General features: G+C 41.3%; 1 protein-coding gene across 2 annotated transcripts in view; it reads right to left on the reverse strand.

The window, feature by feature from the left end:
• C9 (complement C9) overlaps positions 1-12,757 on the reverse strand; it is a 31,100-nt gene extending 18,343 nt beyond the window's left edge. For both annotated transcript variants that reach the window (XM_054986717.1, XM_054986718.1), the window contains exons 1-4: positions 12,606-12,757; positions 7,254-7,371; positions 1,870-2,014; positions 341-491 (exon numbers count right to left, since the gene is read on the reverse strand). In XM_054986717.1, the coding sequence (XP_054842692.1) occupies positions 341-491; positions 1,870-2,014; positions 7,254-7,371; positions 12,606-12,682 (491 nt within the window). In that variant the 5' untranslated portion in view covers positions 12,683-12,757. The remainder of the gene's footprint in view (positions 1-340; positions 492-1,869; positions 2,015-7,253; positions 7,372-12,605) is intronic.
• Between the last annotated feature and the right edge of the window lie 1,683 nt (positions 12,758-14,440).

Here is a 14,440-nt window from a genome sequence, read left to right on the forward strand (position 1 = left end):
AATATATCTTGTATCATTATACTACAAGTATAGCAAAATATTAGTCTTTTCTGACATCAGATTACTCATAAGTCAAAAACTTTTCATGTGAGCAGCAGTGCTGGTTTGCAGTAGAAGAGCAAGGTTTGAGTCCAGTAGCACATTAACGACCAACAAGATTTTTCAAGTTCCCTTCATGTGATGAACTTGACTCTTCAAAGCTTATACCCTGAAAAATCTCATCTTTAAGGTGTTAAGTTACTAGACTCAAATCTTGCTCTTTTATAAGTCAATAAAGTTATTCTCATTTTTTTGTTATGTACATATCCTATCCTTCCCCTGCAGACGCGCCAGTATTTACCCACGGCCAGCTTTTCTTCCAATTTCAGATACATCAATTACACGATCACGACAAGGTGGGCGGAGTTGGGCATCATCACAGTTATCTTCATCAGAGAAATCTCCACAGTCATCTTCTGTATTACACACCAATCTTTGTTTGATGCAGAGTCCTGAGAAAAGAACCAAGAAACTATCGGGTCTAGGATGTAAACAATTCAAGTCATTTTTGACCTTTGTAAATAAAATATTACAACAAACAGTGAGATAATCAAGTACTGCTTGTACAGAACAGGAATAAAAAACTGAGTATGTCTTGTAACATAAGTGTACAGATGTCAATAATATCATTAAAATGATGTGTTCACTCTTAGGGTACTTCCACTGCAATGAATGGGCCATAAAATTACAGGAGACATTTTGAACTTAAAGAAACTCTGACAGGGATGAACTCTTTTATCCCTGAATAAGACAGAAAGGGGAATCTTATTTATTCATTTATGTTTATTTATTATAATATTTATACCTAGCTTTTCCTCTTTGCCCAAGATGGCTATGTAAGTTTGAATTTTACATATGTGTGCATGTGCATATGTACCTGCCTGTGTGTGAATACATACTTTGTGAGCAGCATTTCATTGCATCCCTCAGAGATTAATGTTCTATGCAAATCCGTGTAACAGAACTCGGATATCATTTATTGTGATTGGGAAAGCTGCTTTTGGGGGAGTGAATTTGTTGTGGAGAAACAGTAGTAGGGTGAAGTGGGTGATTGGGTTGCCATGTGCCCTTGGGAGAAAGAAAAAAATGTGACCATCAGTAAAAACATTATGTAGGGTTGCCAGGTAACCAGCAGGAGGGCTGCGGGTGAGGATATGAGAGGAGCATGACTTCATCTGCAGGAAGTGACAGGGATTGCTGTAGGAATCGCCAAAAACTCTCATGGTCCATAGAGTTTCCAGCGATTCTTAGAGCTACTCTATGTCACTTTCAGTTTTTTACCAGAAATATGACATCACATGTGACACTGCAGATTTTAAATTGTCACCTCTGCTGAGAGCAGCGGCAGGCAAGAGGAGCAGGAATGGGACTCCTAGCATGATGTCAGTTCCAGGAAAACTTGGAAGTGACACCAGTCTTCTCTAGGGATTACTGAAAACTCTATGGTAAAGAGTTTCCAGTGATTCCTAGAGATGCATGATGTCACCCTGGAAGTTATGTCACATGGTTGCTGATGGCCACTCCCTATATCTATACCTCACCTAGTCTTCTATATCCCACCCTAGTGACAAATCCTTTCCTGGCCTACCACTTCTTTACTACAAACATCAATCCAAGAAGCCATTTCCTATAGTGGGGATTCCAAAAATATATTTGCAATCTTCAGGGAGATCCATAACATCAGTGCCACCACTGAAAATGTCCTATTCTTGTGGATAGCTTTACCAGTGATAGCTTCACCAGTGACCATAGCAGCACATTCAGTAGCTACCATAACATCTCTCAAGTTGATACGAAACAATATTTTCAAAGTTTAATGCCAAAGCCTACCATTTTCACATCTGAAGTCATTCCCACAGTCAATTTCTTCTTCAGGGCAAACTTGGTCTGTTTCACAGCGCTGATTCTCTCCCAGAGATTTGGAGCATAGGTTCCCTCCAAACTGTCCATATTGCAGGACACTTCTAGAGCGATACTTTTGATAAGATACAAGAAGGAAAAGGAATCAAAGTAGAAGGAGAAACAGTCACAAAATGATGTTCTTTTCTTTGTGCATGCCAAATAGTTTGAAATTGAACTGAACATTGGAGGTAAACAAAAGGTGTGTAAAACTTTTCACGCTCCTAAAGGATTAGGGCGTCTGTTATTTTGCAAGTTAACTTCTCAGACTTTGTTTTAAGATCATTTTTTCACTATTGAAAGCTTTGGGCAAAAAAGGCATCTTCAAAGAGAAAGTAACAATCTGACCCAGGAAACGGTGGCTCGTGATTTTTCATTTGTCAAGCAATTTCACTTTCTGTCACTCAGTTCAGTTTTCACAAAATAGGGTCTCCAATAACAAAAAAAGATTTCTATTTGTACAACTTTGCAAGGAAGGTTACAAATTATTAATACGATACGAGAAGATGATAAGTTACTAAGTGATCAAGTTGCCATTAGTAGAGCCTTTTTTAAATTATGCAAAATTATATCAAAAAAAAGAGGTGAACAAAGATTAAATAGCGGAATACTTAGACAAGATGAAACTTCCGACAATCTCAGAAGGATGGAAAGAGAAATTGAATAAGGAAGTGACAGAAGAAGAAATAAAAGAAGCTATTCAATCAACAAAACTGGGGAAGGCGCCAGGTCCAGACGGATTAACGGCAAAATTTTACAAAACAATGGGCTAAGAACTGGCGCCCCTCCTGAAAGAGGTAATGAATGGTGCTATGCAAGACCAAGGGATTCCTGACTCTTGGAAGTAGGCTAATATATCATTAATCCCAAAAGAAGGACAAGATTTGACTAATGTTAAAAATTATAGACCAATTTCACTGTTGAACAATGACTATAAAATATTTGCAAAGGTACTGGCGGAAAGAATTAAAGGATGGATGTCGGAATTCATTGCAGAAGAACAAGCGGGATTCCTACCTAATAGACAGATTAAGGACAATTTGAGAACAGTAATAAATGCTATTGAATACTATGATAAGCATTGCGATAGAGAGGTTGGTTTCTTTTTCGTAGACGCAGAAAAAGCATTTGACAATCTGAACTGGGACTTTATGTTCGCCACTATGGAAAAGCTGCAGATGGGAGAAAAGTTCATACAAGCAGTTAAAGGAATTTATAAAGACCAAAGTGCAGCGATTGTAGTGAATGACGATTTGACAAAAAAATTGAAAATAAGTAAAGGTACAAGGCAAGGTTGCCCACTGTCTCCATTGCTGTTTATACTGATTTTGGAGATATTGATGATCCAGATACGAGAGGACGACACAATTAGAGGTATAAAGATAAAAGAGTTTACCTACAAGGTCAGAGCGTTTGCGGATGACATAATGTTGATTGTAGAGGATCCAGTCGAAAATATGCCAAAGGTAATAAAGAAGATAAAGGAATTTGGAGACCTGGCTGGTTTCTTTGTAAACAAAAAGAAGTCGAAGATACTATGTGAAAATATGACTAAACAGAAGCAACAAGAACTGATGGAATTAACGGATTGCGAGGTAACAAACAAAGTAAAATATTTGGGAATTGAATTAACTGCAAAAATATAGATTTATTTAAGAATAATTATGAAAAGCTGTGGATACAAATTGAGAGAGATTTGATAAAATGGAACAAGTTGAATTTATCATGGTTGGGTAGAATTGCGGCAGTAAAAATGAATGTTTTACCTCGGGTGACGTTTCTGCTACAAACGATTCCGATCATTCGGGACTCTAAACAATTTGAAAAATGGCAAAGAAAAATTTTGAATTTTGTGTGGGCAGGCAAGAAACCACGTGTTAAAATGAAAGTATTACAGGATGCGAAAGAAAGAGGTGGCTTGCAACTGCCCAATCTAAGACTGTACCATGAAGCAATTTGTTTGACATGGATAAAGGATTGGATAACGCTGAAAAATCGCAAACTTCTGGCATTGGAAGGTCATAAGAAAATATTTGGATGGCATGCATACCTATGGTACAATAAAATAAAAGCGGACTCTCTGTTTCTGCATCACTATATTAGAAGAAGCCTCTTCACAATCTGGAAAAAATATAAGATGTATCTGGAAGATCAAATCCCCTCTTGGGTGGTCCCGCATGAAGTAATAGACCTGAGAACTGTCGAGAACGAACAGCAACATTTAACTTACAAGGAGATAACACAAATACAATATTCAACATTAAGAATAAAGTCACAAGAAGAATTATCTCCTTGCTATAGTTGGTTTCAATATAGACAGATAAGGGATCTTTACAAATCGGACTGTTCAAGGGGAGGAATAAGAATGGAAAATACAGAATTGGAAGAAGTAATGCTACAAGAAGGCAAAAAACAAATTTCAAAGATCTATAAGATACTTCTAAAATGGTACACTGAGGATGAAACAGTGAAAGTACAGATGGTGAAGTGGGCAATAAATTTTCATAAAGAAATAGCAATGGAGGCATGGGAGCACTTGTGGAAGACTACAATTAAGATTACAACGTGCACGAATATTAAAGAAAATGTATACAAGATGATATACAGATGGTACCTAACACCGAAGAAAGTTGCGCTGGGGAACGCTAAAATGTCAGATAAGTGCTGGAAATGTAAAAAGCACGAAGGATCATTATATCATATGTGGTGGACTTGTGAATAGCGAAGCAGTACTGGGGAGATATAATAGAAGTAATTAATGAGGTGTTACAAACCCAAATAAATAAGAACCCAGAACTGCTGCTACTAAACTTGGGAATGGAGAATGTTCCAGTGCAAAACAGAACATTGTTATTTTATATGACAGCTGCAGCAAGATTATTGTATGCGCAGAAATGGAAAGTGCAAGAAGTACCTACTGTAGAGGACTGGATTTACAAATTGCTGTACATGGCAGAGATGGATAAAATGACAAGAAAACTTAAAGACCTGGATCCAGGACAATATTTGGCAGACTGGGCGAAACTGAAACAATTTTTGGAAAAAAAATGGGATGTGAAAGGAGAACTGTGGCAGTTTGAGAATGTTTAAAATAAGACATTTTAAACAGAAGAGAGAAGTGACTTTACCATTAAGAATTGTGTATCTATTTTAATCTAAGCTTGGATTATAGTATAGTATAAGAAGGGTGAAATTTAGAACTGATTTTTTAAAGAATAAGATAGGGAGGTTAGGATAAGTAATACAGCATATATGTGGTTTATATAAGGCAATATAGAATGGAATAGAAGAAATGGTGATTAAGTTAGATTTTTAGTTAATTATATGGTTTGAAGAAGAATATGTTGTTAGTAATTGAAAATATTATCAGTATTAGTAATATAGTATATATAGAGTAAATATAAGGCTTAGGATAAGTAATTTTGTATAGGGATGGTTAAGAAATGTTTAAGATAAAATTGGTTATAGGGGGTAGAGGGTTGGAAAGCTGCTGGAAGTCAAGAAGGAGGGGGGGAAAGGGTGGGGATTAGACTAGGTTAAATGAGATAGGATTAAAATGTAGTGTATGTTTGATGATACTCACCAATAAAAATTGTTTTTTTAAAAAAAACATATACATAACAAAGGGAAACATTGTAGAATAGTACACAAGAAGTATAGTGTGCGACCTTTCTAATGAAATCTCAGAAGTATGCAAGATCAATTTTCCTTGAAAACTTCAGTTTTTCCTTCTCTCTGTTGTGTATGTATTTCTGCCGACTGAAGTTTCACTTCATGCATCTGATGAAACTTGCTCTAGACTGTGAATATTCATGCTTCAATAAATCTGGTACTCTTTAAGGTGCCTCAAGACTTATCCTATGACATTATTTAGAAAGAAAAGGTTTTCGTCATCTAACATTATACTAATTTGTAGATTCTTTACATAGCAGCCTTCCTAAAGTATAGCTCTGTTCATCAGCAGGTGGCGTGCTTTCAACTAACACTGGCAAAATACACATGACTCAGTGAATCCCAGCAGTTCTCTTTGTTTAGGTCTTACAGTGGGGTTGTCGCAAATAATTAGAGACTTTTTGAATTATAGCAATAAAGAGCTGGAAGAGAGCCACGCATCAGAGTCCAGCCCTGTAAATTCTTGACACCAAACAGCTCTAATGGATTCTTCCTTTCCCTTGGTCTGATTATGGTGTGCCTTGATATAAAGCAGAAACCAGAAATGTGTCCATCACTGCAGGTCTGCATAGGTATGGTTGTTGTGGGTTTTCCGGGCTGTATTGCCGTGGTCTTGGCATTGTAGTTCCTGACGTTTCGCCAGCAGCTGTGGCTGGCATCTTCAGAGGTGTCGCACCAAAAGACAGAGATCTCTCAGTGTCACAGTGTGGAAAAGATGTTGGCAGGTCATGTTGGCAGGTCACCTCAGGAGGGGTGGGGTTGAGCTGAGTCATCCTGTAAGAGTTTCCCAGGGTGTGGAATGCTAATGGCGGGAGGCTTCACTGTATCCTCCTGAGTAGATACAAATGACCTGCCAACATCTTTTCCACACTGTGACACTGAGAGATCTCTGTCTTTTGGTGCTACACCTCTGAAGATGCCAGCCACAGCTGCTGGCGAAACATCAGGAACTACAATGCCAAGACCACGGCAATACAGCCCGGAAAACCCACAACAACCATCGTTCTCCAGCCGTGAAAGCCTTCGACAATACATCGAACATAGGTATGTTTCACAGTAATGTGAATCTAAGTCAGGCTTTTACAGTTTACAGCCTAAGCTGAATGTAACAAATTGCTTGAGCTCAAAAACTAGTCTGTAGAACCAGTCCTCTCATGCCTAGTACAAGGCAGTCAGCTTGGGGGATCCACCCTAGATACCACCACGCAACCCTAAATCCCTTTCCATTCCTTTGGCATGTTCTCATGGGTCAGAGAAGCTGATTGGGTAAGAAGAAATAATACCTAGAACAGCAGCTTGGATCTATTTGTGTGTCTGAACGAGGAGGAAAGGTTCCATTTTGAGCTATTGACTGATACAAACACATCTATCACTATTAAAAAGCTGCATAAGCTAAGAAGAGGGTAAGTCGCTTGTGTTGCCTGCCTCCGGGGGGGGGGGGTTGCAGATCTCCTGGATTTACTTCAGACTTCAGATATCAGTTCCTGGAGAAAATGGCTACTTCGGAGGCCATTATATCTGAATAAGGTCCCTCCTCTCCTCAAACCCCACCCTCTCCAGGCTACACCGCCCAAATCTCCAGCAATTTCCCAACCTGGAACTGGCAACCCTGAAAATCACATGCCCAGTCAGAGGTCACTTACCCTTTCTTTTCCGCATGGATTACATGGTCCCCATTCACTCCATTGGCTCAGCAAACAATCGATGGGAGGAGGAGCGCCAGGTTCTCTTGTTACCCTGCGGAGCCCTTGCTCTGAAAAACTATCAGAACAAAACGGGGTCATTGTTCTGCATTGTTTAGTAAGAAGAAATCAAGAGCAAGGCAGGTTGGGCATGTGGGTAGATTATAGGCCCTAAGCATATACACACACCCAGGGCTTTTTTTCTGGGAAAAGAGGTGGTGGAACTCAGTGGGTTGCCCTGGGAGAAAATGGTCACATGGTTGCTGGCCCCGCCCCCTGATCTCCTGACAGAGGGGAGTTGAGATCACCCTCCGCACTGCTCAGCAACGTGGAGGGCAATCTAAACTCCCCTCTGTCTGGAGATCAGGGGGCAGGGCCACCAGACATGTGACCATTTTCAAGAGGTTCCGGAACTCCATTCCCCTGCGTTCCAGCTGAAAAAAAGCCCTGCACACACCCTTAGCAGTGTGGGAGTTAATTCCAAGTGGCATGACTGCATTCTGCATGGATAAACCTATAAACGGGCATGGATATATGAGTAGAGCAGATCCTAGGCATCGTTCCCATGCAGTTGGCCCTCTGCTAGAAGGAAGAGCACAGGCTGATTAGGAAAAGCTGGGGTTGCCAACAACAGGCTGGGTAATTCCTAGAAATTTAAGGGTGGAACATGGGGCGTGTGGAGTTTGGGAAGAGAGACATCAGCGGGGTATAATGCCATAAAATCCACCCTCCGAAGTGGACATTTTCTTCAGGGAAATTGATCTCTGTATTCTGGAGATCAGTTATTATTCTGGGTGATCTCTAGACCACATCTGGAGGCTGGCAACGCTAGGAAAAATCCACATTTATGACCCCTTGGAATCATGTTTTGTTTTATACTGTGTTGCATGTATGAAAAAACCTGGTGGTTTTTTGCCTGGACTTTCTCATTTCAGGTTGCAGGTGTGTTTGTGTATGTAGGGTGATATGTATGCATGCTTCTCCACAGGAAAAAACCTCCCCAATGCAGGAAAAATAAAGCAGAGAGAAAGTGAGGCAAACCGTGTATTTGCAGTGAGGGACTTTGTTTTGTTTTAGCTGGTGGAGAATCAATCTGCCTCCTATACCAAATGATGGCACAGCAGGAGAAGAATTACCATGTGATTCTGCTGAATGCATAAACCTGTCCAATAGTTTTGCTTACTTGGCAACAGAAATCAGTTAATATATCAACGAAATGCTTAAGGATTTTATAAATGTTTAGATTTTATTTTCTTGTGCTGTCATCTATGATTGCAAATAGAGGGGATAACATTCGACACCCTAGAGCGGTGCTTGCTAATTTCTGTAGTTTTGGTGCCACTCTGTTCCCCAAGTTCTGTTGTGCAGGCTCAGGGTGGTCAGTATCATAATAAAGTTGGCAGTATCTAACATTGTGATCTTCCCAGATCAAATCTGCTCACGTGTCTTGTTACATGCACTCATGTACATGTATGGATTAGGCAGAAAGGTCAAGAGAGATGTAACTTGACAAATTTAGATATGCTATTTTTGTCTAGAACCAGAAAGCATTTCTGTAGGACCACTGGTGGCCAGAAAAATTCTCTGGGGAAGCCACACTTAGCTCACAGACAGTCAACTGGTCATCCCATGGATGCCAAGCTGTGTTGATCTGACAACTAAGGTCTGAAGGGCTCCTGGAAAGGTAAAGGAGGGTTAGGGTTGTCAGGTCCCTTGACTCCCCCAGCGGGAGATTGGGAGCCTGGCACCTACTTCGCTGTGCCTCTGGGTCCTCGTTTCACGTATGCACACCACGTGCACATGTTCCTAGCTTGCACGATAGCGTAACTTCTGGGAAGTGACGTCATCACGTGGGTCAAAGGGTGGCCTGGGAGCACTCCCGTGCTCACCAGGGAGCTGGATTGGCCCGCTCAGGGCATGATTCAGGCCCACTGCGGGGTGCATTTTGGCCCAAATAGGGCTGCTGTGACTGCGAGGGCACACCACGCCACCCAGGGGGTGTGCCACACTGCCTGGGGGGCTCCCAACACCCCCAGGGGTGCCCTGGGGAGTGCACCCCCTGCTGGCCAAGTAAGTGGGTGCGGGGAGGAAAGGTGGGAGCAGGGGATCCCCCACCCAAGGCAGGGGAATGGCACCCTTAAGGAGGGCCTTGGTTTTGTCTATAGTGGAGAGTCACACTTACACTTTCTGCCTGCCTCTCTATCACTGCACTGCAGTCTCCTCTGTGGTTCAGGAGTCTGCAGGAAAAGCCTCTTCAGCTCTGCATAAGAACTGTACCTAAGACCTATTCTGTCTCATCCTGGGGACTTGAGTTGTGGCACACTTGCCAAAAACATTGGACTTGTTATAAAGACTGACCACCTTTACTGTCGAGTCTACTGCCACGAAGGCGTTAGAGACACCTTAGTTAATGAGAAACAGCCCTGCCTTGGCCTATCTCCAGAAGTACTCGTTGTTGCTAGTCTGATACAAGACTGCCTGAATTCTCTCTCTTGTCATGGTAAAAATTATGGGGAGTGTGGGGGCCACTGTACTGCTGATAATCTATACAGGGGAGACATACTTTAATCCTATGCACACTTAGAATTAAGTCCCACTGAGTTTACCCCCAGGATTAAGAATTAAGCCCCTTCAGGATTGCCATCTCAGGGTTCTGGCAGTGAAGAGTATTCTCTCATGAGGATGTTCTGTGGGTAAATTGTTGGGATCCACATGAACCAACCATGAGAAATGTCATTGTTAACTGAATTGGGAATATTCTCTAAATATAATTCAACATCGTTCTGTATACTGGTGAAACCATTAAAATTTGACATTGTTGCATAACACACACAAACGATCTTCACTTTGTCCAGACACTCTGGCCTGCAGTTACCTCTGATGATATGAGAAAATGACAAAGCTTGAACTGGGGAAATTCATACACCCAAAGGGAGGGAGCCCCTAAGGAAGTGGTTTGACTGTTGCCGGAATAGAAGAGAATTGCAACAGACTTGTCATATTCAGCAGACATGTTTAGGGAAAAAAAGCGGCGAGTGTGTGAGGGAGGGGAAATTCTTGATTATTGTGGAAATATATTTTTGCATGAGTTGTTATGGCATTTTATAGGTTGGCGTGCGGCGGGTCTAGGTTTGCACCTATCTCAGATGAGGCAGTCTGTGGTTTCAGCACCTCTGCACTGCCCACTTTCTGGGTAGACTTCCTTTCCATTAGTTAAGGGTGCGTGCATGAATGAGGTGAGAAGTGGAAACCGTCCCAAGCTTCCCCTTACAGTCACAGAAATGATATGGTCAGAGTCTGGAGAGCCACAGAAATAAAGGCTTTAAAGTCAAGGAGAGGAAGTCAAATTTCTCTTGCTCGGAATTCTCAGGTGTTGATGACAGACAATGAAATGCACATTTTACCAGCCAGAGGCTGAAAAGTGTCTTTCTGAAGTGTAGATGGACACACTTTGAGCAACTGAAACAAAAATGATACAGGGGGAACCAAATTTTGGGGCAGCTGGACATACAAGGAGCCGTTCCCCCCCCCTAAAATGGGCAGGAAAAAGAATTTAAAATAGAAAATTAAAATAAATTCCCTATGTCTCTCAGTGTTGTTTTATCTTTATTCCTTCTTTCCCTTAGCTTAGGGGGAAAAATTCCAACTGAGGGTTGGATTCTGCCCACTTTTCTGTTTCTGAAAAGGCAGAAGGATTTGACCGTTGAAGAAGGCTATGCTGGGTGTCCTGGGATCTTCCCATACAAAACCATGTGTGATAGAGGAAACAGAATGGATTAGAACTCAGAATCTCTCTACACGAGATGCCGTGGCGTGTGTTGGTCAAGTGTAGGGAGACACAACGTTAGCTGGGAAGTATAGTTTTAAAAGACAGAACTAGTGGAGAGGGTTTGTTAATTTCATCTTCATCTCCCCAAAGGTTCTGTCAATTTCACCTCTCCAGTCTAAAACTGTGCTGAGAAGCCTAGTTTTAAAAGACAGAGCCCACAGAGACTGCTCCTTAGAAGGTTTGTTAATTTCATATTCACCTCCCCTTAGGCTCTGTCAATTTCACCTGTCTGTCTCTGTCTTTTTAAACTACCCTTCCCAGCTAACATTGCATCTCCTGACATGTATTCTTCATGTGCCAGATCTTGTGTAGAGAGACTCTGAGTCAGACTGAAGGACAGAGCTGGCTAGATCCCAAACCACATGCTTGTGAATTAGGACAGGGATAGAAGTGTTCCTTGCACTGAATGCCTATGAAATGGGAGACGAAATAGCTTACAGTGAACCAAATCGAGGCCTTTCCCCTTACTTAGGGCTGGCAACTCTGAGAAGGGGAATTCCTGAAGATTTGCGGGTGGATCCTGGGGAGGGGGGGGCTTGGGGAGGGGAGGGAGCTCAGCAAGGTATAATTCCTGGGGTCCATCCTCCAAAGCAGCCGTTTTCTCCAGGGGAAATGATCTCTGTCATCGGGAGTTCAGTTGTAATTCCAGGAGATTCCAGATCCTACTGGAGGTTGGCACCCCCTCCAAACCATAGAAAGAGCTTTCTAATTGAGGAGCACATATGCCAAACAACATTACATACAAATATGTACATGTATTCATTATGTATTTACTACATTAAGAAACCCAGAGAGGCATCACATTGAAATCTGGACTGGATTTGTTAGTTGTTTATAAACTGCAGTAAGAGTTTTCATGTTTTTTGATGTCACAGAATGGTCTGTGTGTCTATGGAGCATCTGTTTTCCAACAATGTGCAGAAGACTGAGATGGGAGCACATTATCATTTAATTTTTTTTAACGAAAATCTGTAAGAATATCTTTGTGGGGTAGATAGATTAACTTGTTAGTGTTTAAAGATTCAAATACTAAAAAATTGGATCATTTAAATGGCAGGCTTATCAAATGAAGTTTGCGTCCTTCATACACGGGAGAATGCCTCTTTGCAAATCTGACCAAGGTTAGATTTTTAATTATTCAGCAATGTTTAAATATTTACAGGGATGTTTTCGGTTCAAAATTCCAACATGCAAGACAGATCACAGTTCAGAGAACACCAGTCATTCTTGCATCAAGAACTGCCAATTGCCCAATCCTATGCAGATTTACTTGGAAGTAAATCCTGCCAAATTCAGTTTGCTGACTCTCAAGTAAGCCTCTACAGGATTGATGCTTAGACAGGTTATTGTTGCTCCTTCTACAGGAAGAATTATAATTTACCTTGCCTGAAGTCTCCAGAAACATTGAAATGATATGCCTATTCTGGAAATGCAAACCTGTTTCCATACAGAGAATGGTGTATTGTTATAAAAAGCGAACTTACCTTCTCTTGCCAGCCCAGACAAAACTATTTGCATGTAAAATGCACAGGACACCTATCAGAGGCAAAAAGGTATGCATGGCGAAGCTCTTAATTTCCAGAAAAGCAGTACTGAAATAGGAGGCCTTTCATCTATTCCTTTTTATTATATATTAGTGGAACAACAAACAAAAGCCTTGCCAGAAGTAGGCCGAGTCGGGTGATGACTTTCGGGAAGTGTTTTGGTGTTAACTGGCAGTGCTAGATGGGGAAAGTCTACTGTCCAGGGCATTCCCCAAAGCCAGATAAGGGCAGAGAAAAAAAGCTGTCAATCTTCCAAATTCCCCAATTCTGCAAATCAGGAAGAAGCCAGAAATACTAAATGCTGCTTTATTGTGTCACAGAGAAGTAAAGCATGGTGTTTGGAAGAACACAGAGAAAGAAATGTAAAACACTCACCCTCAGGCAAGTTAGACCCCATCTAAAGGAGGCAACATTTTCACATCAGATTTGAATCAATCGCTGGTGTTTCCTTCTGGCACATTTTTTAATCTGCCTACGCCATTTGCATGTCATTCTCTCCTCCTCCATTTTATCCTCAAAAAAAGCCTGTGAGATGTATTTGGCTGACAGAGTATGACTGGCCCAAAGTCACCCACAGCATGTCTGACCATAGCAATGATTCTTTATCACTCACTGGCTCTGTCACCGGCAGTCAACATAAAAGGTTTGTCTAGAAGAGAGTTTTGCCAATGGTGCCCTAGGAAACCAGAGGGGCCATAACAGGTAAGCCCAACAAAAAAAGGAGGGGGACACAAAACGTGTGCATGCTAATTTATTTTTGTAAAATACTTATAGGCCACCTTTCCCTTGTGGTTCAAAGTGATTTACAACTCCAAATTTTACATTCATAGACACAAATGAGCACAAACGTGCACATATATTAAAACTCTAATATACTGTAATACCAGCTCTGTTAGGAGCAGAAACAGGGCTTGACTTTTTGCTGTGCTTTTTTGTCTTTTAAAAAAATGCCAATATTCATATATAAGGTTGTGCCAATTTCCACCAATCCCCACCCCCTCAGTGCTCATTCTCAGAACTTGTGAGTACTGTCACAAAAATAAAGCCCTGACTTTTTGAGTGACAGCGTGTCACTTAAATGCTCATTCAGTTTTTTTTAAAAATGGATTTGGTTAAAAAAAGAGACTTCAGCCACTTTTATGGGACAGAAACAGAACCAGAACCAGGACATTTCCAAGGAGGGGTCTTCATTGAAAAATAGGACATATGGCTACCCTGGTTTTTAATGAGGCTTCCAACAGTTACCTATTATTCTGCGGCTAAGTATAAAATTAGTGAATTATAAAACTATTTATTAACTAGCCATAAGAATCAGACCAAATTTGAGTATGTATTTCTCTGTACAGGTCTTTATAACAGGGTCCATCTTTATTCGGGGTGTGTGTCTCACAAGCTCCTGCATTGCAAGGATTGCTACCTCAAACAGCTTCAAACTGCCATAGATCAACTGCGGAAAGATACTATAGAACATGATAGTCAGAGGTTGATACCTCTGGATTTGGAAATTTCTGGAGATTTGGGGGTGGAGTCTTCCTGTGTCATAATTAGAGATGGGCACGAACAGCAATACGAACCAAAAAAAGCCATGAACAGCCCAATCCGCTGTTCGCGAACAAGCTGTTTGTGAGGCCCCATTCTAAATGAACAGGAGGTCATTACAAGCCTCGTTCGTTGCTGTTCGTCAAGCCAGACAGTTTGGCACCTGCAGTCAATTCCATTGGCAACTTAGGCAGGGATTGTCTGAACTCTGTCTGAACTCCCGCTGTTGCTCTGGA

Source organism: Eublepharis macularius, chromosome 8, assembly GCF_028583425.1.
Source record: "Eublepharis macularius isolate TG4126 chromosome 8, MPM_Emac_v1.0, whole genome shotgun sequence".
Classification (NCBI taxonomy): domain Eukaryota; kingdom Metazoa; phylum Chordata; class Lepidosauria; order Squamata; family Eublepharidae; genus Eublepharis; species Eublepharis macularius.